The sequence below is a fragment of the Grus americana genome, chromosome 20 (assembly GCF_028858705.1).
Source record: "Grus americana isolate bGruAme1 chromosome 20, bGruAme1.mat, whole genome shotgun sequence".
Classification (NCBI taxonomy): Eukaryota; Metazoa; Chordata; class Aves; order Gruiformes; family Gruidae; genus Grus; species Grus americana.
The window spans coordinates 4620858-4648086 of NC_072871.1; the positions used below are offsets into that span (position 1 = coordinate 4620858).

General features: G+C 44.4%; 1 protein-coding gene across 2 annotated transcripts in view; it reads right to left on the minus strand.

Moving 5' to 3' along the window:
• Positions 1-829: 829 nt before the first annotated feature.
• BRINP1 (BMP/retinoic acid inducible neural specific 1) overlaps positions 830-27229 on the minus strand; it is an 87777-nt gene continuing 61377 nt past the window's right edge. The window contains exons 3-7 of one of the 2 annotated variants that reach the window (XM_054848956.1): positions 23257-23426; positions 21857-21962; positions 14998-15234; positions 9466-9688; positions 830-3170 (exon numbers count right to left, since the gene is read on the minus strand). In XM_054848956.1, the coding sequence (XP_054704931.1) occupies positions 2030-3170; positions 9466-9688; positions 14998-15234; positions 21857-21962; positions 23257-23426 (1877 nt within the window). In that variant the 3' untranslated portion in view covers positions 830-2029. The remainder of the gene's footprint in view (positions 3171-9465; positions 9689-14997; positions 15235-21856; positions 21963-23256; positions 23427-27229) is intronic. The other variant, XM_054848955.1, reaches the window with a different exon arrangement.

A 27229-nucleotide genomic window follows, 5' to 3' on the forward strand; every position in this document is an offset into this window, starting at 1 on the left:
TTCTTCAGATGCATGCAGACAGGGACTGATGTGTGCTTTTGTGACTAGGACTCCTTTTTGTTCTCTTACCAGCTACCCAGGTAGCTTCTCTTAGGTCCTCAATTGCTAGTTCAGCAGGAGAGTTCAGTGAGTGTGTATTTTCTTTAAGGTATCTAATTCCTTCTCAGTTCAGATGAGCATCAACCACAACCACACAAATTAAACTAAACCTGAAGCCAAACTTAATTGTCTAAGTCCCTGGTGTCACATGAATAACACCGCAATACATTTAGATCTTTCCAGAAGAACTGACGTTATTCAGTTGAATCAACCAGCTAAATCTCAAGCCAGATCTGAATCCTGGACTTTGGATTAGGACTGTCCCTCCTGCTCAGGCCTATTTTTCCCCCAGGACACTCCTCCAGCTCTAGACACTGGCAGGATTAGAGATTTATTTCTTCTTTCTAGGAGCCCAGAAATTCTAGTCTCTCACTAGCACTTTTCACAATGAACTTTAACTAAAAAACAGTGAGATTAAGAGAAATGCCCAACTGCTCACCTCCCACTGTTCAGGCTTCATGACCCAGCTCAGTTGATCTACATTCATACACTCCATTCATTATTTTTTTTTTTAAATCCAAACACACGTGAACACACACTCCACAAAATTTTACCACCTTTGTTATTTTAGTTATTTTTTTGATAACTCAATCCTTTTTAATTTTGCTTTATCCTTGCAAATTCAGGGTAGATTTGGTTATTGTGCTCTTCCCTCCCAACCCTCCCTTTTACTACTTTTGTGGATATTTTAATGAAATTTTCTCATCTGTTTTCTGTATATTTTTTTTTGGTGGACAAAGAAAGTGTAAGAGAAACAAGGATATTATTAACAGCCACAGAAACATAAGAAAGTAAAAGGGATTATTCCTTTCCCAAGAACAAAAATGACATGTACCCTTCAGTGTCTCCAGGTTTCCTTGGAAATGTATTTTCTTGCATTATGCTTTGGTTTTTGTGGTGATGAGGGTTTCCCAGTGTTATTGGAAAACCCAGAACCTGAGGCAAAAAAGCCAAACTCAGATTTGCCTTTAAGTCTAGGTCTATCAAAGTGGTGTATGAATTTGTTTTTCTGTGTTTTAGGGATTCTCTTGAAGTACCTTAAAGATGAGTGACTCTGAAGATTTACAGGTGCTGATCCTCAAGGGGTTAAGCTCTGACATCACTGAAGGCAGCAGCAGTCTGATGCAGGATATGAACTCCAGTTCAGCAAGTGGCCAGAAGGACATGACATGCCCCGTTCTTCAGCAAGTGCTGAGACTCTACCTCTGGTGAAACTTCTTCTGAGATGGAAATCTCAAAGTGAAGACACCTGAGACCTGCACCCACCCTCCACCTCTTATGTGTCTTCTCACCAATAAGGCATTACTTTTACTCTTAAAGGACTGCCATCACCTTGTGTCCTCCAGCAAAGCTCAGCCCAGCCTGCATGAATAACTCAACGTAAAGCTGGCATAAATCTCAACAGAAGAAATATCTTTTATCTTTAACCATTTACTCCCACTATAGGAATAATGGCAGTTCTTTTACATTTACATATAACTCTTGTTTGTTTGCTTTGATTTTTTTTGTTTGTTTGTTTCTTTGTCTTGGCACCTGCATAGCAGAAAACTTTACAGTTCATTACAGAAGTTTGCCCCTCTCTCTGCTCCTCCCTTTGTTTACTCTGCTGCCCCTGAGGACTAGCAAGCAACACCCCCAAGGTCAAGAGAGAGTAAGGTGTTACCCTTTTATGACGGATTATAGAAATAACAAACATGCCTGACAGTTTTATACAGCTGCTAGAACGGGTTTAGTGTTCAACAAATGAAGAATTTCCTCTTTTTTTTCTCTTTTGTATATTAATTACATTTTACAAATCTTGTTTTTCCCCCCTTCCTTTACTTTCACCCCACTTTTCTTTCTTTCTTTTTACTTTTTCTCTTTTTTTTTTCTCTTTTATTTTTTTACAGCAAAAGGATCAATCACCAACATGTCCACTGAAAAGTCCGGGTTAGCAGAGTTTGGCTGTCATCTGGTCCGACTGTTTGAGGATCTCGGTGTTGTACAGATCTAGAGCGTGGTTCACACGGATGATCTCGCTGTTGGTGAGTTTCAGGCGGTGCTTGAGCATACAAGAGAACAGATCCAGCTGGGGCTTCCCTGGGGCTACGGGAGGCGCCAGTCTATTGATTCGGTCCCGAATATCCAGCAGCAAGAGCATGACGGAGGAGGAAGAATAGAACTGCCCACCTTGCGTGTACGACTGGTTGACCTGCTGCACGGCACTGCGCAGCAGGTCAGCATTAAAACGCAGGCTGTAGCCGTACACCTGCACATCCGAGATCTTGATGTAGAACTGACGCTTGGTGGGGTCAGAAAGGTCCACGGGCCCTTGGCCAGTCTCGTTACGCAGCAGGGAAGGCAGCCGAGTCCGGCTGCGTAGGTAGATGTGGACGGTCTCGAAAAAGGTTTTCCACCGGTTGCCCAGTAGCAGGGTCCAGTTGTAGCACTGGCTGTTTTGGAGGCGGATTTTCTCCCAGCGCGGATAGCCGTACTCCCCAAAGGGCATGTTCCAGCCCTCAGAGTGACTCCCGCTGAACGGGTTGACGTAGACAAAGAACATAGGGTCCAGGCTGCTGTTGCGCATCTGGCAGATTCGCATGGAGATCCCGATCACCATGTGGATGAAGTCCATCCGGTTCTTGTTGCTCTTCAAGGTGAGGGACATGCGTTTGCGCCACCTGGGGTCAAAGAAGGTGTCCAGGCGGATCTCGTTGCTGATGAAGGTGGTGTGCACGTACAGGCGAGAGTCCATTTTTTGCAGCAGGTACTTCAGCTCTAGGTCCTGGAAGTCCAAGTCCGTCTCAAAGCTGATGAACTGCTCGCTCCGCTCCGAGTCTACGTTCTGAGGCTCGCAGCGACCCCGGTAAAGCTTATAGCCCTTGTTGCACGAGCCGCAGAGAGAAATGTTGGCAAGGCTGCACATGGCACAGCTGTTGTTGCCCCCAATGATGCACGGGATGGGGCGCTGGCACAGGCTGGTGCCACCATGGCAAACGCAGCTCCGTTGGCTTTCCAGAAAGGTCCCCCAGAACCCATTCTCGTTGCAGTAGAGCAGGGACTGGACCCGGGTAAGCCATTCCTGTATTGTCCTGCAGGTAGGAAGAAGAAAGCATTAGTATAGTAGAGCCTCACGGAGTCTTTGGTGTTGGCATCGTACTAGAGCCACAGTGTTTTCAGCGATAGATCTGACGCAGAGCTCTCAGAACATTGATGCCCTGCTGTGGCATCTGGGAGCTATTCCAGTCTATTTCTAGACTGAATCTTTCATCTGCTGTTTATTCCTGGTGGAGAGCAAAAGGCTTCTAAGAAATAGCTAGATGTTAGAACTGATCATCTGAAGTCTCTCTCCTCACACTGCTCTAGGAGCTGAGACTGGCAGAGTCTCCTGCCAAGGATCCCATCAGTGCCACAGTGACAAGGTTCAACCATGGGAATGGAGCTGATAAAGCCATGCCAGAGGCTGAGGCACTATCAGACATTGCAGGTCAGCATAACTCCTAGGCTAGCAGGAGAAAACTCCTCTCCATGTCATTGGCAGTTCCCCTCACTCTCCAAAAACAGACCTCTAATGGGATGAGGCAAAGCCAGTAGTAACCTCTGCTTATGGTGCAGAGCTCAGTAACTGCAGAAAAGAGGGTGGAAGTCAGGGTGCATAGAGACAAAGCTGCTAGAACAGCTTCTCCTTTAAAAAACTCTGCTGCTAATTAACCTCCTCTTACAGCCTCTCCCCTTAAAAAGCAGCCACGCTTGCCCATTCCCAGGCCCCACCACTCCCATAATTGCTATATCAGTGCCCTCACCTCCACGTCCTGCAGCCCTGGAACAACTCCTAATGAATGACACCGTAACCCACGTTTGCTTTTTTTTTTTTTTGTAAAACCCACTTGCAATGTTGCCTCGCTGCCCCCTCTTTCCCCCCCTCCCCGGGAAATCTCAGCACAGCGACTCCTTTCTCAGCAGCCTTCAGCAGAACGCCTTGTTCAGCCGCCTGCTCCCTCCCCTCCGCCTTCCCCCCAGCTAATGAATACTTCATTGTCTCCTCTGGGCAAAAAGTTCTTGGTAGAGCTGCAGTGAGAGGACTGGCTAATGACAAATTAGGATTCAGTCCCTGTAGAACGGGAGGAGTGATTATGGACAGAGGCTCTCAGAGCTGGATTAGTGAAATTCATGGCACCTGCATCGCCTGACCTCCGAATAATCATTAAGCTGTAGGCTGTATCAAAGAAGGCATTAAATGATACAGCAGCAAAGAACAGCAAGATGATTAGGGGGAGGGAGCGAGTGGAGGGATGAGAGTATAAAACAGAGGAAAGCGCTGGAAGGAAAGGAATAATCAAGGAGCAGAAGCAGAAAGGGTAGGGGAAGAAAGAGGGGGAAAATGTGCAGGTAAAAGGAAAAATGAGAGAGAAATGCAGTGGGCCGGAGGAATAGGGATAGAGAAAGGGGAAAACTGAAACAGCAACAACTTAAAGACAGAGGACAGGCGGGAATTAAAAGAAGCAGGAAGAAACTGAGTGAAAGGAGAAAAAAAAAAAAAAAAGACAGAGTGAGGAAAAAGGGAGTGCAATAGCAGGAAAATTCTGAAGCCTTGGATGTGGGAAGAGACAAATTTCACATTGCTCCTGTGGTACGGGGCTGCCGGGGTCTCTTTCCCCTTTTCACAGCTAGCAGGAGCTCTCCCGCTGGTGGAAAAGACAAGGCTGGCTGGGGCGCTTGGGAGCAAGGCAGTGACCTCCGTAAGTACCTTCTCTAGAGGGAGACCGTGACAGCCCTGGTCCCTAGAAAAAGTGCACAGGGCTCCTCCTGGTTTCTAGGACAGCTCTGCTTCAGAGGGAAGGGGACAGCACAGCGTGACTGCAAAACACGTTTCTGACAGCAACAAGCACTCTCAAAACCATGCCCTGGCGACTGAGTCTGCCTTCTGCTCATAGGTGAATTTTTGCATGCTTTTTCAGCAATACACATATTTTTTTACCCCATCGGAAGCCTTGCAGTTCCTGTTTGGAAAGCCAGCCAAATGCACTTGAATTTAGCAAAGCACCCAAATTCCAAGTTTCAATCTCCCTAAGGTGCTGTGAGCCCACCACGATTCCTCCATGCACCTCCTTGAAAGCTTCGTTCTTTGCTTCTAACCATTAATCTAAGCATGATGCTGAGGGATGGCGAGCAAGTGGAGGATGAACTAAAACCAAAGCAACCCTCCAATATCTGCACACCGGCTGCCTGCGTTCACCGGGCTGCAGGAATTGCTTAAGGGAAGCACAGGGTTCCTGCAAGCTCCTTCTTCCCTTGATTGGGCTTGACAGCAATGATGAAAATCAGAGGATGCTTTGAAGGGAATATTTCCTGCAGCCCCAAACTTTGTCCCTAGCTCGCACTCCCACTGTAATTTCTACCAAGACAAGGACGGGGAGAAGCCCAATGGCACAAAGAAAATGAAGAGCTGAGGCAGCAGGCTGGTGGCAGGTAGATGGTAAATGTCCAGCTCCATCAGGTATCCTCTTAGCATCCCTACCATTGCCCGTGAGGCGAGGTCAGCATTTCCCTGATTTCCACGGCTCTCTCCACGGTCACGTTTGTTGCTTTTTGTGGGACTGGGCTGCCAGATGAGGTAGTAACGGTTGCTCATAGGACCAAAGGTGGCTTCTGAGGTGGGTTTGATGAGGTGTTCAGCACTGTCAGAGGTGTGTCTGTGTGCACGTATGGACACTACTTTTGTACGGCTGCCCATAGCCTCGTACCGCTGCATATGCAAACAACCACCAAACACACGCTGAGCGACTACCGCGCCTAGATCTCAGTTCCAGCTCTGCAAGTGAACGCGTCTCTCCTGATTTCGCGCACAGGATTCTCAATGTATTTGTGCAGCCCTGGCTTGATGCTTCACACGGGTTTTACACGTTGATAATGCCATTGAGTTCATGGGACAAGGACTGCCAGGCTGTACAGCTGGGGATACGACAAAAAGTAGAGTCAGATGACCATATCCTGTCTGTCTTAGGTGTGTTCTGTCTTAGGAAAAAAACCCCAAAATGCTATCATCCTGTCCTTCTCTTCTAGAAACAGTCGGCAGATCAAAACGAGAAAAGAGTCTCGGCTGATATCTTGCAATCGAAACTAGTAATTTTCCTGTTTCCCAGATCAACTCTGTGGAGGAAGGATGGGAGGAGATCAGGAGAAAGAGGGTTGGTTTTTTTTGGGGTGGGTGTATATATGTCTTAGCATTTAGCAAAGACACAAGTACGACCAAAAGAAAAAAAAAAAAAATACCCGCCACAGCCCACCATCTGCTGATGGCAGCAATAAAGGATGTAATTAAATGAAAATGCAGAATCTAGGGCAGAGCTGGGCATCAGCTACAAACATGACAATGGGAAGTGTGATAGAGTGAGAGGAGGAAAAGTATAAATTACCCCATTTTGCCTTGCAACTGGGACAGAATAAGAATATACGCAGGACCAGTCACAGCCCTTCAGCTGACGGGAGGGAAGTTCTTAAAAACCACCCGTGATGAATATAACCAAGAGATGTCAGGTCAAAAGGATGCTGAAAAGAGCCACTGTTTAAAAGCTGAAAGCCAGTAGCAGAGTAGCCATTGGTTTTCATTTTAATTATTTTCTCTTTTATTAAGGAGTCATCAGTTTATCTTTCTCTTTCTTAATATCATTGCAAAAAGTATTTTGCCTAGCGATTGCTACGTCTGCCAGTTCTAGAGCACGTGAAATTAAAAAAAGGAAAACTATGTCTTCAAAGGTCACTGTCAAGCAATTTTAGATTCAGCTTTAATATCTTACATTCCAAACTAAAATGAAAAAAAAAAAAAATGACATCCAGGCAAAGCTGTGAGTGAGAGTTATTTTGCAGTTTTCTCGCTGTTGCTCACGGGGACGTGCAGTCCCCTGGCAATGCTCAAACTGGGAGCCGGGCAATCATGCAGAGCTGTTTCACCATTTAAAAGCTATCTCTTGTGACCAAAAAAAAAATGTTTTGCAGGACAGTGTTGGGCGTTCAGATCAGAAGCAGAGGTCAGGTTACACAGAAAGGTGATGAATAATTTTCTCTCCTCCTGACTCGTCATCCTTCAGGACTAATCAGATGTGGGGAGGGGAAGAGTCTGATGGGCGTTCCTTGAGACAAAGATGCAGCTTTGTTGTAGATGGTGTCTGAGCTGATTACAAAATCAAACCACACCAAAACGAAAACCAAAGAAACCAAACAAAAAACCCCAATCAAAAACCCGATCCAGCAGGACAGATTCTTTTTTTTTTTTTTTTTTTTAATTGCAGGAAAAAAGGTAAGGATTTAACAAGTTTTCTTTTGCAAACTCACCTTTCACTTTCCAGCCAGCACAAGCTGCTGTGGAGGTATGTTTGGGCTTTCTGTATGGAATACTGAAGTAAAAAATGCTATTTTTATTCTCAGCAGCTGTGAGATGTATTCTTAACTAATGACAATTTGGCTGGAGCCCAGAACATATATCAATCCCCCCTCCTTTGGATCTCATTTATATTTTACATCCAGAGTTTTAAAATGCAACTGTAGGTACTCCTTCAACACTGAAGCTTTAACAACTAAGGAGTGGAATCAGCCTAACTGCCAAAATCCCTACTCTTCCTTTCTTTCGGAAACACCACCTCTTCCTTGCCCGGAGGACAATCAACAGCAATCCTATTTCTTTTTTTACATTGCTTTTGAATATATAATGTAGGCTTACTATTACGTGTATTAAAGAGAGAGAGAGGCTTGCTCTTAATAGAACCTTTCCATCCTTTCAAAGCCACTGGCATGCTTGATAAGCGTCTGTCTTTCTGTACGGTAACAATTAGAAAATTAGAGTATTTCCAAGCTCAGTGAAAAGAACGATGAAATGCATACCTCTTCCGCTACATACCTGCCTACCGAGCCCCTCCCCTGCCTAGCTACAAATGCGGAATGACAAATAAGAAAAGAAAAGATAATATGCCTGGTGGTGTTGACTTAAACAAATCAAGCACATCAGTCAGTTAAAAACCCGGCTGCCATCATCCATTTCGCCCTCCTTCCCCCAGATTTTATAGTATTAGTTGGAGCTCCCTTTCTGCGTGGCTGGCTTTTTAAAATAGAAGAGAAACGCTAAAGACGTATTTATCTGACTACTTTGCAGCAACGTGGTTGGCTGGATATTTCCTCGCTGCCGCTTCGCTTTGTTGTTGTTGTGGCACAACTCAATGCTTGGACAAGCTTGTGACTCCTCCACCAGTTGGCTTGTTTATAGCAGCTCAGCCAATTGGCAGGAATGGGCCAATTTTAGGAAGTTCTCTAAAGACTTTTTATCCTAATCTCTTAATAGATATTTCTCCTCATCCCTAGTAATCCATGAAGGCTTTGTCCAGAAACATGAGATTTCTTGGTAATCAAAGAGATGTTAAGCCCTGGAAGTTTCCTGAGCTGCACAGTTGTGAAATGAAAACTCAGTGTGCTTAGCGGCCAGGGGGCTGGATGATAACAGGAGACAGCAGTCGATCAGGTAATTTTCTCTTGAGACTGAGTATTTACGTAAAGAAGGAGGTGAAAAAAGAGTTCCTCTATGAATGTTAACTTGGCCTGACCCTTCCAAGAGAAGCATGGAAGAAAAGGCACTTGGACTCATTTTTTCCAAGATTTTCAGTGTTACTTCACTCCAGACAATATAGAAAGAAACAGCAAGAGATGTTTATTAAAATGCATGGATGTCAGTCTCCAAAAATGATTGGAAGCAAACCTAAACTCAGCCATAGGTCAGGGCTGAAAGGAGCCAGCAGGAGGTGACTATAGGATATCAATATTTGCTGTAGCTGTAATGGAAAATCCCCTCTCTCCATCTGCAATAACATCGCTAGGCTTCTGGTCAGTGCAGGTTTGCAGGTTCACCCTGCATTTTGTAGAAGAGATGTGATCTATTCCAGCTAAAGCTTCTCTTTCACTCTGGCTGTATTCGTTGAGGAGTACAACTCAAAGATGGGCTGAAGCATCTTGTGCTCCATATGTCTACTTTAACAGCAAATGGAGGCTGCTTAAAGCTTGGCTGTGGTACACAAGGAAAAACTGCTTAAAAAGCAGTTTAGTCTGCTTGGCTGTCTGATGTCACCCCTGTAATATTCTTGCAGAACACTACAGAATAAGTGGGTGCCCTTCACCTGGGTAGTTAAGACCACACAGAAGCAATGTGAATATGCTGAGGTATGTGATAAAGTTTACTTACCCCTCCAGAAATTTCAACCCAGACTTTACCGTTTTCCCCCAAACCTCCATGTTAGCACACCCTATATCCAAACGCTTAGGCCGTTGGCTTTAGGTCCAAGCCCAGGCTCAGCTCCATCAGTCACCCATCACACCGCGCCCATTCCCAATGAAGGATGACGGTACCTTTCTCTAGGCAGCTGGTGGTTAGGATTGTGCCGACACCGGACACTGAGGCCAAAGAGTTTGCGGGCAGTGCGCTGGATCTTCTGGCGCTGGGCTTCCAGGGAGCTCTGCAGCAGCTTGTAGCGGTTCTGCAGATCCCAGTCGTTTCCCCAGTGCTGGTGGATGCTCCCAATGGTCAGGAAGTGGTTACTAGGTAGCCTTTTCATGAAGGATTTAAACTCATCTGGAACACACAAAAATGTGGAGAAATACAGAGGTTTCTGAACTATAACAAAGTTACGAAGCTTTTCATTAGCGGGATGGAGAAGCAGCAATGATGTATGAGGCCATCAGTGCTCTGCTACCGGAAGGTGATGTCCATTAACTCACTGGTCTGTCATTCTGCCCCAGGAAGCCCACTAATTCCATGGCTGTTACTGCTCCCATATGGGAAATGAAACCCGGAGAGTATTAGGGGGAAACAATACGGTTAATGTGTACAGGGTGAAGAAAAAAAGAGAGCAAATTCCCTGGAGCATGGGATTATAGTCTAGGGGTTATGAACAAAAAGCAGGGAGTTGTAATCATTGTCAGTTAAAGAGTTCTCATTTAAATTGTTTTTCAGCTGCTCGTAAAATGCCGTTTGTTGTTGAAGTCAAATCACGTTGGCTGTGTCGTTAAAAAAAAAAAAAAAAAAAAAAAGAGAAAAAAAGCTTTAAAAAATCCCCAGAGGAAGGGTTTGGATTGTGTTAAAATGTCCTGCTTTCTCCTTTTTTAAAAAAGAGCATTCTGATTCTTTTTTTCTCATTTAACTTCATTTGAAGTTAAATGATTTGCTTCATGCAACAATGAAAATAAAATAAAATAGTTTGCAGGGCTAAAGTCAGAACAAAATGTGTCAATTTTAGCCAAAGGGAAAAATCTAACTGATCCCAAAATATGTTGCTAAATGTTGTTTTCTGATCACTTTATTTCCGTTTGATTTTGTTTGATAAGGAAAAAAACATTATGTAGGGTTTCTTTGAGCTTTTTTTCATCACAAAACAGAAAATCTGATACTGTTTCTGTTTATGACCTCCCCTTTCTTCCTAACTGAGAAGTATAGTTTGCTTAGACTCTCATTACCAGGCTGGGACATCCTCATATGGAAAAACCAGATGGTTCCAACTTTCTCAGTAGAAAATAACCCAATTTTTGATACCGGAAAACTGTGTTTGATACACTGAGACCTTGAGAAATGCAAGGTCCTGGGGGTTATGGTGGGCACCACGCTGGAGGTGAGTCAACACTATGTCCTCACTGGAAATAACACAAACCATACTGGGCTAAATCCAGTATGTTGGGGAAATTAATATTCCCTTCTTCTTGGCACTACTGAGGCTGCACCTACGTTTCTCTGCCAGCTTTAGGGACACCCGATTAAAGACGGGTGTTGAGAAACTGGGAAGGGCACAGCTGAGGGCTACCGACATGGTCAAGGGCCTGGAGCACAAGTCCTACAAGGTCAGGTGGTGGGAACTGCACTTGTTTAATCTGGCGAAGAAGAGGCCAAGGGGCAATCTAATTACAGCCTACAACTGCTTAAAAGGTACTTACGAAGGAGAGGAACTCTTATTAGAGACAGATGATAGAACAAGGAGTAACAGACAGTTTGCAGCTTGAGAAGTTCAAATGATTTATTGAAAAACAACTTCGCTTGGTGGAAATGCAGCACTGGAATGTGCTGCCCAGAGGTGTAGAAGAACCTCTCATCTTAGACTCTGCTAAACAAAACCATGGCTGACCTGATCTAATGCTGGTGGTAGTCCTGCTTCTAGAGGGAGGTTGGACTAGAGCCCTGCCATAAACCCCACAAAGTATCCAACAAGACATGCAGCCATCTCTTCCTAGTAAGTTATCTACATTTTTTTCTTCCTTTCCTAATCTTTTTTTTTAAAATTCCTTCATCCCATTTTCAGAAGGAAAAGAGGACAATAGCCAAAAAAAAAAAAAGCAAACAATGAAAGCTTGTAAAGGCTGATATCTTTTTAAAAAAATAAAAATACATAGAATTATTGGAGAAAATCAGACCAGATAATTTACAACCTATCGTACAAAGCTTATATATATTTGCATAACAGATTTCCTATTCAGCAACTTGCAGTTCACGCTTAACTGCCTAACAAAGAATATGTATGCATTAGTCAGTCCCATCATTACATAGATGGTAAATGGATGTTCGTGTCCTACTCGGCACATGGTGAAACCGAGCACCTAATAAAAATAATTATCATCATTGCACTATCAAGATCCACAGGACATCTGCTTGTCTCCTTTCTTCCCCAAAGATAACTGAGGTTTGTTTTTTTTTTTTAATCATCTCTCGGGTTTTGACTCTATTTGTAATGCTGCTTTCAGTGCCATTCTCCTCCCCAAAAATGATTCTCTCCTGTTCAGTGGTCCTCTGAAACTATCATCATGTCTAATTGCTTCTGTTGACCATGCTGATTACTCCTGGTACCTTTCAGGAGTAAAAGCCTTGCATTTGTTTCCCGCCCCTTATAAATCAATTTCCTCAAAAGCCTGTTTGTGCAAAAGCCCAAGCTCTTTTCCCTCTGATGATGAATGTGCTACATTTTTCATAGAGACGGGTAAGGGAGAAATTTCAGTGCAGTGCGCGCATTTTGATACTGCAGTGCAACGTTGGGGGAAAAACAAATGAGCAAAGAAATCCAGCAAAATAAAAGCTGGATGGGGTTGGTTTTTTAAAAAAGGGAGGTGAAAAAAGAAAATACTTTCCAAAAAGAATAGTTTCTTCATTATTTATTTATAGTTATTTATAACGATCCCCGGAGGCCCCAACCAAGACTGTGGCTGCATTGTGCTAAGTCTTGTACCTTTCTGGGAACGGTTAATTCTTAACCCAGATCATTTCCAATTAACTAATAAGGCTGCTTTCATTTGCTTTTATTTGTCAGCACAGAAAATGTTGGTGATGGCTAGGACTACACTTCCCATAATGCAACATGACCTCCCTTTCTGCAGAGTCGCCTAGTCCCCGCGGGCAATGGCAGTCCCATGGCAATGACTTGTCATCACAGGTGGTACGGGCCAGAGGGTCCAACCTCTGGAGAAGAATGGTGGCATCACAGAGAACTGGCCATGTCAAACATCTCTTTCAAAAATTAAACTCATTTTTCCAGTGCTTGTCTTTTGGGGTAAAAAAAATCACATTTTCATCAGAAAGCAATAGTACTGCAAAAAACCCCCTCATGACTTTTAATCAAAAGGCTGTTGTAAAATCCAGAAACACAGTTTTGATGCAGAATTTTTTGGCCAGCCATACTAAAATGCCAAGAATAAGGCAGTGTTATTTTTCTCACCTTACTCATGAGCAATGAAGCACAGGACTAAGAGAGAGAGAGCGTGAGCTGATTTAAAGCAGCATCAGTTCACTGCAGCCTCCTTGACTTTGAAGATGCTATCCCAAATCACACCAACTCTTGATTTGTCCTGCACAATTTTTTCACATTGATATAGGAATCCAACACAGATCAGAAACAGAATATAGATCTTTTAGGCTATCAGCAGCTTCCTGTGCAAATGATATTTGCTTTCAGAGCACTCATGTGTTGTTCAGCCCACTTTATTGGAAAAGCCTTCAGATGTCATTAGAGATTTCTTTTCTGCTCTTCATAATGAAGAAAATCCTCTAGTTATTGGGAATATTTATTAAACCAAAGAAGCAAAATACTAATACTACAGTCTTTTGTGAGAGCAACTTTCATCTCAAAGGATAAGTTCACGCATGATGCAACAAAGTGATGAATGAGATGCAGCAGCTTTAAACATAAAGATAATCACTCCATCTAGCCCTGAAAAGCCTCCAGCCCTGGGTGGAATATGGCTACGGCACAGCAGAGAATTGCACTGCAATGTGTCACTTTAACATGGCAAATGAAAAACACCTTCCCCTGTTGAAATCTCAAGGGGAGGGAGACTGAATATAATTATCTATGACAGTCTTTGCTTAGATTGAGTGCAACAAGTACAGAATGTAACAGTAAAACAATCACTGTGGGACTGTAATTCTTCTCTCTCCATAGGGCTCTCACCTTCTAAGCATCTGGGTTAGATCCCCTGGGAACGTGAAGGGGCTTGATGAGTGGTGGCCAACATGTGGCTTTTGAGCATCTTGTGTGAAGATCTTGTGCCGGAATTAGCAACTAGTAGCATATAACTGGTGGCAGAGCTGTGCTGGCAGGCGCTGCCAGTAATCCTAATTTCTATAGCACTGAGCTAGCAGAAGCTTCTGAAATCCACGTTTCTGGTTTGCCCTGGTGTACCACCCCATCCATGAATCTATAGAAACTTCTACAAAACCACTGACATCTTCAGCTAGTGACCTACTTCTGGAACTGCTCCAGCCTTGTGGCTCCCTGTAGTATATGAGGGGGATCATCAGCCTTGGGCCATTAACTACTCCTCTGATTTGCTCAGCTGAGCACCAAGTTGACAGCATGAGTTGGACATAAGAATCTGTGCAACAGCAGACACGCCAGCAGGGTCCACATATTGAAGTATGAAGCAGTCCTCAACAGCCCATTGAGGAAACAACATAGACTGCTTCATTTCAACCATTAAAGGGATTAAGATGACCTTCAACATGAAGAAAGAAATTGCTGCTGGGAAGACTTCTGAAGAAAAATGGAGCTAGCTAGCTTCCTCATAGTTTTCTTTCCTAACATGGAGACCTGGACAGTTATGACAACGATCATTAAAGAAAACGTGTTGGGAAGTAACTGGCTAACACTAAGAGATGAGAGTCAGCACAGGGATTACTTCTCGATGAAGTTCTGCTTTGTGCCCACGTGGCTTCAGGGTAGGCAGAGCCCTTGCTAAAGGAAAGGATGTAATCGCGCTGCTACTATTGCTGTCTTTCCTACCTCAAGCCCGTGAGAGTGCGTATCACGTAAGCATTACAGCACAGCTACTATGGGCGACACCAGCATCAACGTGGAACGAACTCCACTGACACCTCCAGTGTCACACTGGGAGAATGTGGAGAGGGAAGAGAAATGTTCACACCAGCAGACATCTGCACTGTAGGAGAGAGAAGTCATTTTCCCTTCTCCTCTCTATCTCAAATGAGGTGTCATCTGGCCTGTGCTCTCTCTCTGTGAATTGCCTTTCACCAAAGCAGAATAAATCATTCATGCAAATCTGAAAAGCAATTTCTGCATCATTCATATTGTGGAAGTTTCTCTGTAGAACTATTAAGGAGAGATTCTGAGCTGGTTTGGTATGAAAAATCATAATTTTTAATCAAACAAATACTTCCATGGAAAATATCCCCTTACACATAGTTACATGTGCTGTGTGGTTTTGTCTGTATGTGTAATAGATAAACAAAGGTATTCCCTCCAGACTAAGATCACATTTTTGAGTCCAATATCCTCTATTTTTTATCCGAACTGGACCATTATATTGAGGGAAGACAAGAGTCTTAACTGGTATAATCTGACATGTTTTGTTTGAAATAAATCAATCAGAAAATGTGTTTTGCTCGGTTACCTGAATTCTCCAGATCTTTATAGGCTTCTGTCCAGGTCTTGGCCATGTTTGCTAGCGTGTACTCCATGATCTGGATGTCGGTGATGGGGCAGTTGCACTGCGGGAACTCCTCCGCACACTGGCAGCCGCACTGGCTGTTCCGGCAGATGTACTCCCCCTCGCCATTGCACATGATGTAACTCAGGGCAGACTGGACAAACTTCTCTTGTAAATACTGAGGAAAGATGATCTGGAGACCTGGCACGAAACAGGAGACAGGGATAAGAAAGAAAGAAAGAAAGAAAGAAAGAAAGAAAGAAAGAAAGAAAGAAAGAAAGAAAGAAAGAAAGAAAGAAAGAAAGAAAGAAAGAAAAAGTTATTTCAGGTATCTGTTCTTCTTTTCAAAACCTGTTTCATTAACAGCTTGGGAAAGTGATGCTGAGAAATTAAAAGCTGCTGGGATATTTCTTTTAGAGCTGTCAGGAGTAAGGAAGGTGGGGTACGAATTGCATGCCATCTGCTCTGTGAGAAGGGTGACAAGTAGCTTCCCCCTCCCCAACGCCCAGCGTCCCCCCTTCATGCCAGTCCTGGATCCCAGCACAGTACGAAGCATCTGAGCACAAAGCCGCCCTCGTTCCCAGGTACTTTGCAACCAAGCGCTAGCTCGGAAGTGAGGAGCGTTACGCTGTTCTGTCCTGTTTGGAGAGAGACTAAATTGGTTTTGTACCACAGAAACAAGAAAGCTACACACTGAAAGAGAAAAGAAGAAAGGAAAACAGAAGAAAGGAAAATAATACAGGGAGGGATTAATAAAAGACCCTTGCAGAGTTAAGTGCTCAGCTCCCACAGTATAAACACCGGAGCGGGGTACCTGACTCTTTTCAGCTCGCTCCCTGCTAGGAAGGCTACTTGCCAAATCCTATAAAAGTGCAAATGGTTTTAGTGCCAATGATTTCAGTGGTGCTCTGAAGATTTACATTAGCTGAGAGATCTATCCCCGCGTCTCTTTCTCCGTAGCGAGCGTTTGTGTATCCATCCCCCCGTGCAGCATTAGCATAGGCATACGCTTGCTCAGGTGCCAGAGGACATGACAACAGCTTAAGTGTTTGCCCCTGTGTTCAGCGTACGCGTTTTTCCGTCCCGTCCTTTTCCAGCCCCTGTCTCCAGGCTCTCTGCAGATGTCCCTGAGGGTTCACAGCTGTTTCCTTCTACCTGGCCAGTCCCGCTCGTCAGACTCGGTCAGCGTCTGTGGCGCGCGGGGCAGAGACGACAGGAACGCGGAGCGAGCCTTTCGCGGGAGGCCTGGCCCACTCGCGTTTCTCCTAACAGGCCCAGGGATTTTGGAGTGGCAGATAAAGGACTTTATGGCTTGAACAGCAGCGCTGAACTCCAGTGTAATGAAGGCGCGCGGGTCAATTACCCATCTGTTTGTGTTTCTACTGCGCTGAATTACTGTATCTGTGGCTGACAGCTCATTGGAGTGGAATGAAAATAAGACAATAATTCAGAGGATGAGACCGTGCAGGAAGGGCAAGAAGGGCTGTGACTCCTTTCAGGAGTTCAGGCCCATCTCTGTGGTGGGTCATGTTCACCTCAGACAAGAGAAAAGCGGTGGGCAGTGCCCCCAGGACCCCCATTACCCTTTTGGTCCCACAGAGACACCTCAGCCTTGACGAGGTCCCTCTGGAAGACCAAGTCTGGGGGATCAGGAGGCTGTGGAAGGCACAGGGACCTCTGTTTCCTCTCCCCTCGTGCTATTGCCATGGCATGGTCTCTGGTGCTGCCCCGTTGTCTGACCTAATCCGGAGCCGAGCACGGAGCAGGGCAGCCACCAGGCAGGATGAACGCAGAGCGGCCTTCAGCTGGAGAAGACATCTGTGGCACTTGCACAAGGAAGGATGTCAAACCTGGCGTTTGGAGGCACTGTGTCTGTATAGCTCCTGCCACCTTTTCTGCGGTGCTGTTGCAGGGAAGGGAGGGAACATGCAAGGGACTGAACACAGTCTACAGCATCCCTGTGATCAGCATTTTGAGGTCCCTTTGGTCTTTCCTGAGATGTTTCTCAATAAGAAGCCTAGCTTTTTTCATGTTGTCTTCAGGAAGCACTAAAGTTCAGTCTCTTTTAGGGATTTATCTGAAGCAACCACCACAGAGAGACAGTCCCTTTCCAAACCTTCACACTGACATTAGGGATGGTCCCACCTGCCCGGCTCCAAGGCTTTCCTTCAGGATGGAGGAAAGTGCAGCGCTATTGGAGAACTGAGATCCACAAAAGGGGCTTGGAGAGCCTGAAGGCTGCTGTACTCACTGAGCTTGCAAGCTTACAGGGAGGGGGTCTGGACTTCTTGATGTGTATTGACCCTGTTTATTCATGGTTCAAGTCCCGTGAATAAATCTTTCCACTCTCTGCTTCATGGAGGAGCAACCTGCCCTGGCCTCAACCTTTGAATATGGGGCCCAAATGACTGCAGGCTCTTCAGCTCACCATATTTTCTCTTTGAATTTTAACTTGGATATCAGCACCAACAAGCTGTCTGGTCCTAGCGACTAATGATATTGGCTTTGGAGATTTTTTTTTTTTTTTCTGGAGGGAAGAGAGGCAAAAAAAAAAGCAACTAAAGTTTCAGGGAAAGCACTTCCCTTTGCAAGGGACATTCATTGTGTATCTCAGCACATGCAGAAAAAGGAATACCCTGTAATCTCCAAAACATAACTTGGTCCCATCCTACACTGTGCAGTGCCTCGTGGATGCTTGCTTTTTGCCCATAAAACTCGTGGTTTCTAAAAAAAATATTTCTAGGATAACCTTCTCTTGTAAGAAATAATCTCATGTTTAAGAGGTAATCAGAACACCTGTACACTGAGCACCAATTCAACAGCACACTTACATAAATACTTAACTTTAATCAGGTAAGCAGTTCTGCTGGAATCCATGCAGTTAATTGTAGCATTTAACAAGCAGCACATACTCAAATATGTGCTTAGACCAGGAACACAACTGACACACCAATCCAGCTACTCAGTGAAACATGAGTGTGCGTACGCCAAACGCAAAGCCCTAACTTTAAATCTGCAAACATGCCGTAGGGATTACATATGACTCAGATCTTCCAGCCAGGAATTTCCTTGTGGAAGAAATCGGCGTTCGGGTTACTGAAATACACCCATGCCTGCTTTCACATTTGTACTTTGACATAAATATTATCACATTTGTCATCATACCAGGGCAGTTTCATATTAATATTTTTGGGTTTGTATTGAGCATCCTTATGACCAGATCCTAGCAAGATATTTTACAAGTCCTGGGTCAGTAGCATCTCAGTCCTGGTACCCTCCTCATTCATACGTCGTTCCATACCATGCCCAGCGACTAAATATTGCTGAAATTGAGTGGATTACAGCTGTCAATAAAGCACAGGCGTGATTAATAATTTTCAAGGTAATCTTTACAAACATGAGGTTGTAAGAAGGCCGTGCTGGTTGAGATCACTGCTCTGGGTGCTTCAGTTGCCACCTTTAAAGCAGGAACGCCGTAGTCCCAAGGACTGGAACAGCCCACCAGCCCCACAGAGCAGCTTGCAGCCAGCCATGCTAGCTAGGAAAGCCCTGCTGCCAGCCACGAACCTTAATAAAACATCCCAAGATGCTGTTTTGTTCTCTAAGAAATTTCTTTGAATATTGCAAACATTAAAAACCAAAAAATTTAATGTTTCAGCGTTGTCTACTGATAAAGCAACCTCACATCAGCAGCCAAGCAGGGGGGCAACCTGGTCTAAAAGACCATTTTATGGGTGCAGAAGGAATGGGCTTATCCTTCACAGCAGCCTCAGTAGCTGATAATACATGCAGAAGGTAAGTTTGCTGGTGACGGATGTTAGGGAGAATATCTTAGTTTTGAAGGTAGCTTATTGATGAGGAGGAATTCTGCCACTCTGTAAAGCATAAAGCTCCTCTTTAAAAATTAAGAGCAGCACCTATTTGATATAGGTTTGTCTTAGATAACTACAAGCAGAATATGAAGCATCTGACAAGGGAACATGTCCTTAATTCACCTAGAAAAACTATTAGAGATGTTTGGCTTTGGACTGTACATAAAAGGCTTCCTGCATTAAAAGAGGTAAATTTCCCCAGCTCTAAATTAGAGCTATTTGAAACATTTTCCACAGAAGAGTTCTCTGTTGAAAATGCAGTTTCATTGAAGCATTTTGTGAGAGCATGTTGACTCCAAAAGCACTTTTGACAGGGAAAGGTCTAAATGTGTTTTTCATACTTTCTCATTTTGGTGCACTGAAAAGCTGAAATGTTTTGTGTTGTCATTACTGCTCTGCCCATCCTGGCAAAGACTGTAATATTAATTGTAATGTAAATTTTAATGTTCTATTGCCATATTTGATGTAACAAACTACCTAATACGCAATATTTCCTGTTTAATGTCACAATGTTTAGAATAGCACAGAAGGATTTTACCTTATTGAAATAGTGCCATGTTGCAATATTGACAGATACTGTCACACTGTCCAAGAGGATGTCTCTGGAATTTCAATTTCCCAAAACTTTTCTAAATGTTGCCCTTTTTTCCCCTCAAATTTTCAAATTTCAGCTTAGGACACTTTTCCAGGGACCACAAATTCCCATTTTCCACCAGACTGATGTAGATCTGTTAGCATCCTCCCCTCCCATGCTCCGGTTTACTCCTTTTCCAGGCAGCACAGGCAGCTCGTACATCAGCCGCACCGGAGGCAGGTGAAGGGACAGTTTTGTGCGGGCGACAGGAACGGGAGGATACAGCGTGCAAATAAGTGCAGTCACCTGTAAGTTCCTGGCCCACCACAGGATCGTCGCGGTCCCACGAGGGGAGGCTGCATCACTGCCCAGCCCTCCCCATGCACAGGATGGGGAACCTGCCCCGAGGTAGTGCTTGGAAAAAGGGAAACCTGAGCTACTGTGACAGACGGACCTGTGCATAGACCCCAGTGCAGGCATCTGGCACAGACGTACGTGCATGTTGGGTCCACGTGAATACTAGTTTATAAATTAGTGATGCTTTTCTGTCTGTGTAACCGCAGGTGCAGAACCAGACACCCTACACTGTGCATGCATCCAGGTCCTCCCCGAAATCTCCAGGCTGGCTGACCTTCCCGAACCCTATATGCAGGCGTGAAGGTAGCTTAGCTCTGTGCCTGACCATTGCATCTCCTAAAGGGCACGTCTTTGAAACCACCACTCTCCGGGCTGGGCGGCAGCAAGCAAGTTCAGAAACAGAAATTCTCCCTGTCACGAAGATGCTGCTCTTTTATTGAGCCAGCCTCGGAGCCGGAGTGACATGAAGGTAGTAACATGGATTTCTGTCAGCAGCTCATGCTCGGCTGCTAATCAGATCAGAGGAGACTCAGTCACGATCCATTACCTGCAGTCCTGTGACTAATTCCTAATGAGGCCTCTCAGAGCAGAGGAAGGATCCTGGGTAATTATCCCAAGAACCGCACTCCAGATTAGGCGGAAAACACTCAGGTGTAGCTTTAAAGGTCACTTTGTTCTATTAGGAAGAGCCCTTATCTTCCTCCCTTCCCTCGCTGTCTCCCTTGGCTTGGGTCTGGCCTCTCTCTGTGCTGGGTTATACCATGAAGCTCCATGAAACGACGTCTGGTTGACCCCTGAGGTCCTCTGCTCCCATCGGAAATCACAGCTTCACCCACCTTACATCCCCTCTCTCTCCTGAATTTTCCCTCTTCCTCCACGTCCTTCCCCCTAACCAGGCATCTTGCTTTTTCTCTTCTCTTGTAGGATCAGATAGCCAATAGAGATCTATTGATTCACCTACTTACCAGTTTGTCTGCCTATAAACCGAGCTGTCTGCTTATTTAGCTGTTTACCTAGTTATCTGATGTGTCACCCTTGGGTTTTCATTACCAGCAGCCATCATCGTAGTATATAAAAAGCCTCAAATTGTTTATTGTTAATTAGGTAAGAATCAGAACTCAGTGATTTAGATAATCACTGGAATAGTGGAAACAACCTTTCTATTATTTTTAAAGGCAAATAATAACAACAATAATAATATATCCACAACATGACTCAGTAAATGAAACCCAGTTTCTGTGAAACCAAGATTAAAACAGCACTTGCCAAATTATACTCAAAGCGGAAGACGTAATGTAGCCTATTCATCTGAAAAATTAAAATTTGTGCAAGTACAAGGATTCCAGAAATAAAACCATCTGGGCAAATGAGCAATTAAATCCCACATTTCCTTAGTTTGTCAAAAACTTGGGAATAACCTTAGTAAATTACACACCCAGTGAATTTCCTCCTTCTACTGAAGTTGACTTCTTGCTAACCAGCATGTATTTATTTATTAATTCAGTCATGACCTCTATCTGTTGATTTCTGGACTAGCTCCCCATCTGGGACTGGAGCCATGGCTTCTAGCATCCAAATAAAACCTCTGTGACTTTTTCCAAAGATTACGGTCATTAGAGAGTCCCAAAAGCTGATCTGCAAACTTCTTACGCAAATCAGCAATTTGGGAGGGACAGAGAGAGACGTGGACAGAATGCCCCTTCCATATTAATGGAAAAGGTCACATTTATTTAGATCAGTGTATGCATAATCCACAGAAGTCCATCAAAATTCAATGGCAGGGGGCACCCAGACACTTCACCGGGGTCCAGTCTGCAGTTCCTTGCACCTTTAGCTCAGTCCCTGGCTCTGCTGTGCTGAGCATCATATGAAGCCACCGGTCCTGCTTCAGGGAACTTACAGCAAAGGTGGTGATCAGGGCAGAGGAGGGGGAAAGGCTAGAAAAAAAGGCCACTCCCCTCTCATTTCATCCCCCCACCCCATGCCCTGTGTTACCATTGTCCTTGTTCCTGTGCCCTACCTTGCAGGTGGAGTTTGCTCTCAGTGCTTTGCAGAAGGACAGAACTCACAGAGTCCAGATTGTCGTAGCTGTTACAGCCCAGGGGGCCAGTCCGAGTTTCTGTTACCTGTGGAGGATGTAGAAAAGAGAGAGTGTTCCCTTTGATCGCAGCATCACATCTTTCCCAGGCAGGTTCAGACTTTGTAGTATAATGACCCCTCATCACCAGCTGATGCAATCCAAAATGCATCTTCCCTAATTGGGAAAGAATGCCCCACGCTGGACAGACACGGCTAATGTTTGGCCCACTCACAAGCTGAAAAAAGAGAGTGAATTGTATCTGCTTTCTTTATGGTACTGCATGTTACTCCAGGCTTGGCAATGAGGTCCTGCAGATTGATGTTTCTCATAGAGGATCTCCACTGGAGAACATCAGAAGCCAGTAGAGGAATTATTCCCTGGCTTCTCTTATTGGAAAGCAAGATACAGAGCTGGACTGCCAGCCCACAGTGGTGCCTCGTGCTCCCACAACATATGTGCACACCATCCTTGTGCTGAGATAGATGGAGGCACAGATGACCTGCAGTGCTGTTGCTGTTGGTTTCCAGCCATGGAGGAGAGCTGCCCTTCCTGAATTCACAAAGGGTGATTATCTGCTGTCACTGTTTCAATATCTCAATTCGATTTCCCATCCAGAAGGGAACAGACTCAGCCATGAGACACCACAGAACAATAACAAGAGCCGAAACCTTTCAGAAATGGCTAACAATGACAACTCCATCCACATCGCCTTCCCTGGAGTGAACTCTGCAACAATAAAATCCCTCCCCAGTACAGGATGATTGCTTTCAGAGAAGGCAGCCTTTGTCTGCAGAGCCATTTTCTCTATTTTGTATGCTCTGAGAAGCTCCCCTTCCTTCCTGCTGCAACCCCCCAAGCTGTCTCTCAGTCCGTTTCATTCCAGATACCTCAGTAATACCACACTGAGGTTTTCACCTCTTCTTGTAGTAAATTCATCTGAGAGATGTTTAGCGGTCTTATACCCATAAGAAGAAAATACTTCTGGGTTGCACGGGGTTGCCCATTTCACAGACCTGCCTTTCCCTTCCAAGCTCCATCGCTGATCTGGATTATCTGTTCCTCTCTTCCTTCCAGAGGTCACTGCCAGACATAGTGGAAGTGTCTAACATAACCATCACACTGAATGCCCACCTCTTTCCAGATATTACTGGCCCTGGGGAAATCAATTCTTCAGTAAGGTACACAAGAGAACAATTTACCCTGGAAAATCAGTGCAGGAACTACAGAACTTGTGATCAAAAAAACCCATCACACTGGACTGGCAAAGTCCTGCCCCAAATCCCTACAGTATTGGTATGGACACACAATCTTCTTTCTCTTCCCAAGGCAAGATACAGTACCTTGATTGCTCCGGTAGAGATCTGGATCTCGTGGAGTCTCCTCATGGTGCCATCACGGTCTACAAAGTAGGAGGAAGCAAGCTGGTGCAATGCTTCAACACTCTGGGTAGCGTTTCCTGACTTTCTGTCAAGGCGGCTCTTGTCCATGTACATGGTCAAGGCCTCCTCTCCTGCAGCAGAAAGAAAAGGAGATTTCAGTAAGGCCCAGGAGGTTGCCATGTAGAGTCATCTTAAACAGGAACACACAATGTCACTTGTTGCACCTAAAGAAAGAAAAGTCTGACACCTAAAGCACTTTAAGTGAACCCACCCTTCCTCACCACTACCAGAACCTCAGTGTAGTAGATGTGAGCCTCCTTCTCTATTGAGCCAGAAAGGCCAGGTCCACCACACCTGTAGATCAGCTCCACTTGAGTAGATAACATTTTGAACATTTATTAGCCAGCATAGCTTTACCACAACTGTTGGAAAGGATTCAGACCGTCTGTCCCACTTGAGGAACGCTTTTCTCTGTGGGCAGTGCCTCTAGAACGATGCACCCCTGACTGGAGAAGATGCCACTTTTATACAACTCTGACCCAATTTCTAGAAGGAACAAATGATGATTTAAAGTTGCAAATAGCATATAGATACATAGGTGAGTACAGAGGCCAAGCAAATGCTAGTTGGACCTCTTTACCTTCCAGTGATCACTGGAAAGGATAAGGACAGGGGGCTGAGTGAAGGAGAGCAATCAGAAGAAAGAGCAGATGAGAACGTTAAGTTAAACCAACCGCCCTTTCTGCTTTTTTTTTTTTCCCCTCTCCTAGAGTCTCATTCAGTGAATTTAAGTGGAGAGCAAAAAATACTGTGCAAGATAAAGGACAACAGGTGACTTTGAGCTAGTAATCACAAAATCTGGGAGGGAAGCAGTTAAGACCTGATAGCATCAAACATCCTAAACATCAGCAGAAACCTGAATCTAACAAAAGATATATGAAAAGGACAAGAAGCCGAGAAGTAATATTTACCTAAAAGTTCAATTTGTGCTGTGTGAGCCAGATTAAAATCCAGTTCATTCTTATGTTAAGGCTGGCATTATAGAAGGACTAAAAAGGTAGAATACCATCCTGCATTCTTAACATCTGAAGTTCTGATTTTAATAAATGAAGAGAATAGATACCTAAGGTAGGAATGCGCCATTTCTACATAGCGCTCTCAATAAGAATAGTACTTGTTCTGATTTGATAGATGAACCACTGATGAATACATTGCCTCTGGCAATGATAGCATGGTCAAAAAAATGCACCACCATTTTTTAGGTCAAGAAGTATTTTGCTCTGCAGCATTTTTTTTTTTTAAAGAACAGGCGCTTTTCTTAAAAATTCCTATTAGCTGAAATTGTTGGATTTGTCCAAATAATTTCTTTTATTGCATACGTGCAAAACAAACCCAGTAAGCTCTCTCCCTTGCTTTCCCTGGAAATTTTCCAGCTTTTATCTGGAAGCCAAATACCTGAAAACAAACCAAAAATATTCTGGCTGAAAATCAAAATATTTTTATTAGATTTCAGTCTTTCGAGCAATTGATATGTTGAGAATTGAGCCTTTGGCTTTGAGATGAAAAATGGAAATTTTTGGTGGAAAAAGGTACTTTTCATCAAAAGAATTGATCAGTTGAAATCTTTTAATTGGCTTCGCGGGAGCTAAGTGGAGAAGTTTGCCATGTAAAACTTTCACTCTTTAATATTTTGTTAAAAATAACATACTATCCTTTGACCGCAACCAAAGTTGTCGTGGTAACAGTATCATCATTGTTACTTCTCACAAAAACACTTTCCCTGGAAAATGACTGGCTTTGATTTCCTTTATCACCATTAACATTATTATGCGTTGAGCGGCGCGAGGAGACCTTGGCAGGGATCAAGGCTCTGTCACATCAGGCTCTATCCACACAAACAGCGGAAGATGTTTCCTGTCCCAGAGGATTTAAAACCCACGTACCTGATGAGACACCACAGGTGTATACAGCAAACAGCCGGCAAAGCACGAGGCAATAAAATGACTGTGATTAGCGTGAGAAACAGCGGTCACCGCGCACCAGATGCCTGGCCGCTGTCAATGCAGTTTTCAGGTTTCATCTTTGAGCTGAGTTTTACAGGGGGCTTGGAAGGAAGGTCAGGCTTTATGAATTTTCATGAGGCAACTCGTTTGCCACCAAAAGGATGTCTGCATGGGAGTTAGCCAAGAGGCTTGAAGGGAAGATAGGCTGGATCAGCGTGAAGGTATTGTATTTTGAGCCAAAAGTTTTGTATCTCTCATGTAATGGAAGTATTTATCTGCATGGAGATGCAGCAGACATAAATGATGCTTTGCCTCCATTTCACACGGCTCTGAAAGGAGAGGGAAGACCTGGGATAATTCTCCCCTTGGCTGCGATTCTCAGAGGAACATGTGGGATCCAGGTATCAACTCTTCTACAATTCCACCGGTAACTGGAAAAAAACAGCTTTTTGTGGAAAACTATCATGCCTTCTTTTAATAGCCAAGGCACAAAAATCTGGAGCTTTTCAGTCCAGGCCAGTTCGTTTTGGTAGAGGAACGCTGAGATTTGAGATCCCTCGGACACAGAGCAACCAGGAAGCGTGGGCTGAATCACATCAGGCACTAACACTGGTTTCAGATCACCAGGAGATCCACCATTACCCTTTGGTCCCTAGACAACACGAAGCAGGCAATGAGTGGCTGAGACAGCTCCTAAACATCAGACTGGAGAAACCTGTGCTCTAGGGAAGTGGAGATCAGTGATTTCCCCACAAAAACTGTCATTTTTCCTCCCTGAGGTTTTTGGACCCCTCCACTGGGAGGAAGAGGAAGAAAACACGAAAGTAAAGCCCAAGATATTTGATGCTTCTCCTGAGGGACAAATACTGTCCCTAGCAGTGAAGGGTGCTGAGCAGGAATAACGTTGCTGGAAACCTATTCTGTGTACATGTGTGCAGACCTGGAAAAGCACAACATTCTCACAGAGAACGCGCATGAGAAAGCAACCCTTAGATCAAGAGAGGTTAATAGACTTTTGCTGCATTATTAAGTCTTAATTTCTCGTTTATTAAGCGGATGCTATGTTCAAAGTTGTCTTTCCTTCAGGGCTTTCCCTGCAAATTGGCTCTCAGCTCTGCGTGCTCCATCCCGGAGCATGGATGCCCTCAAAATGACCCTTCACCAATCCCTTTGTCAGAACTAAACTGGAGCAGAGCTGGTTTTTTATTAGGCTCCAGGGGGACCCGACTGCTCCGTAGGTTGAAGGGCATCCGAGCTCTTCCCCATACGGCCAGGTGTGAAAATAGCTGCTGGACTCAGGTGGGCTGGCCCAATCCGTCACCCAGCCTCCCGGGGTCCATGCAACAGCTGGCATTTAAAGGCAAAACAATTTTCTGTGTGTTTGTCACTTGTTTGCAGCCTAGCAAGACATCAGGCTAAGTTTATAAACCACTGTAATCCAAAGCAGAATTCCTGGAACTTTTCTGAGGAGACCTGAGGTCTTGGGAGAGCGAAGGTGCCAGGACATGTGTGCTTTTATATCCCAGTGTTCTTGTTTAGCCCACAGACTGTGATTAGAGTGTGTCCTCCTTGCATAATGCATGCTCAGCTTCATCTACATTTTCTCTGGGACTGCCATTGCCAAGATAAATCCTTCTTTTCTCCCCCACCATTGCTCACCGTGCTCTGGGCTGATGGAGCATTTAGCACTCCTCTCCAACACCAGTTCTCGTTACAAGCCTCTGCATATTTAAAATTGTTGTGTTGTAAAATCAGGAGAAGAAACAAGCCACTGTGAATAATTCACAACCTCACCCAGGCAAAATTAAAAATATATTTTACCATCAAAGGTCTTTCTTATTTTGAATTTGCACAGATGTGAGTGGCAAGAAGAAAAAGGCGTAACAATGGAAAGAAAAGTAAACCCACAAAAAAACCCTCTCAACACTTTA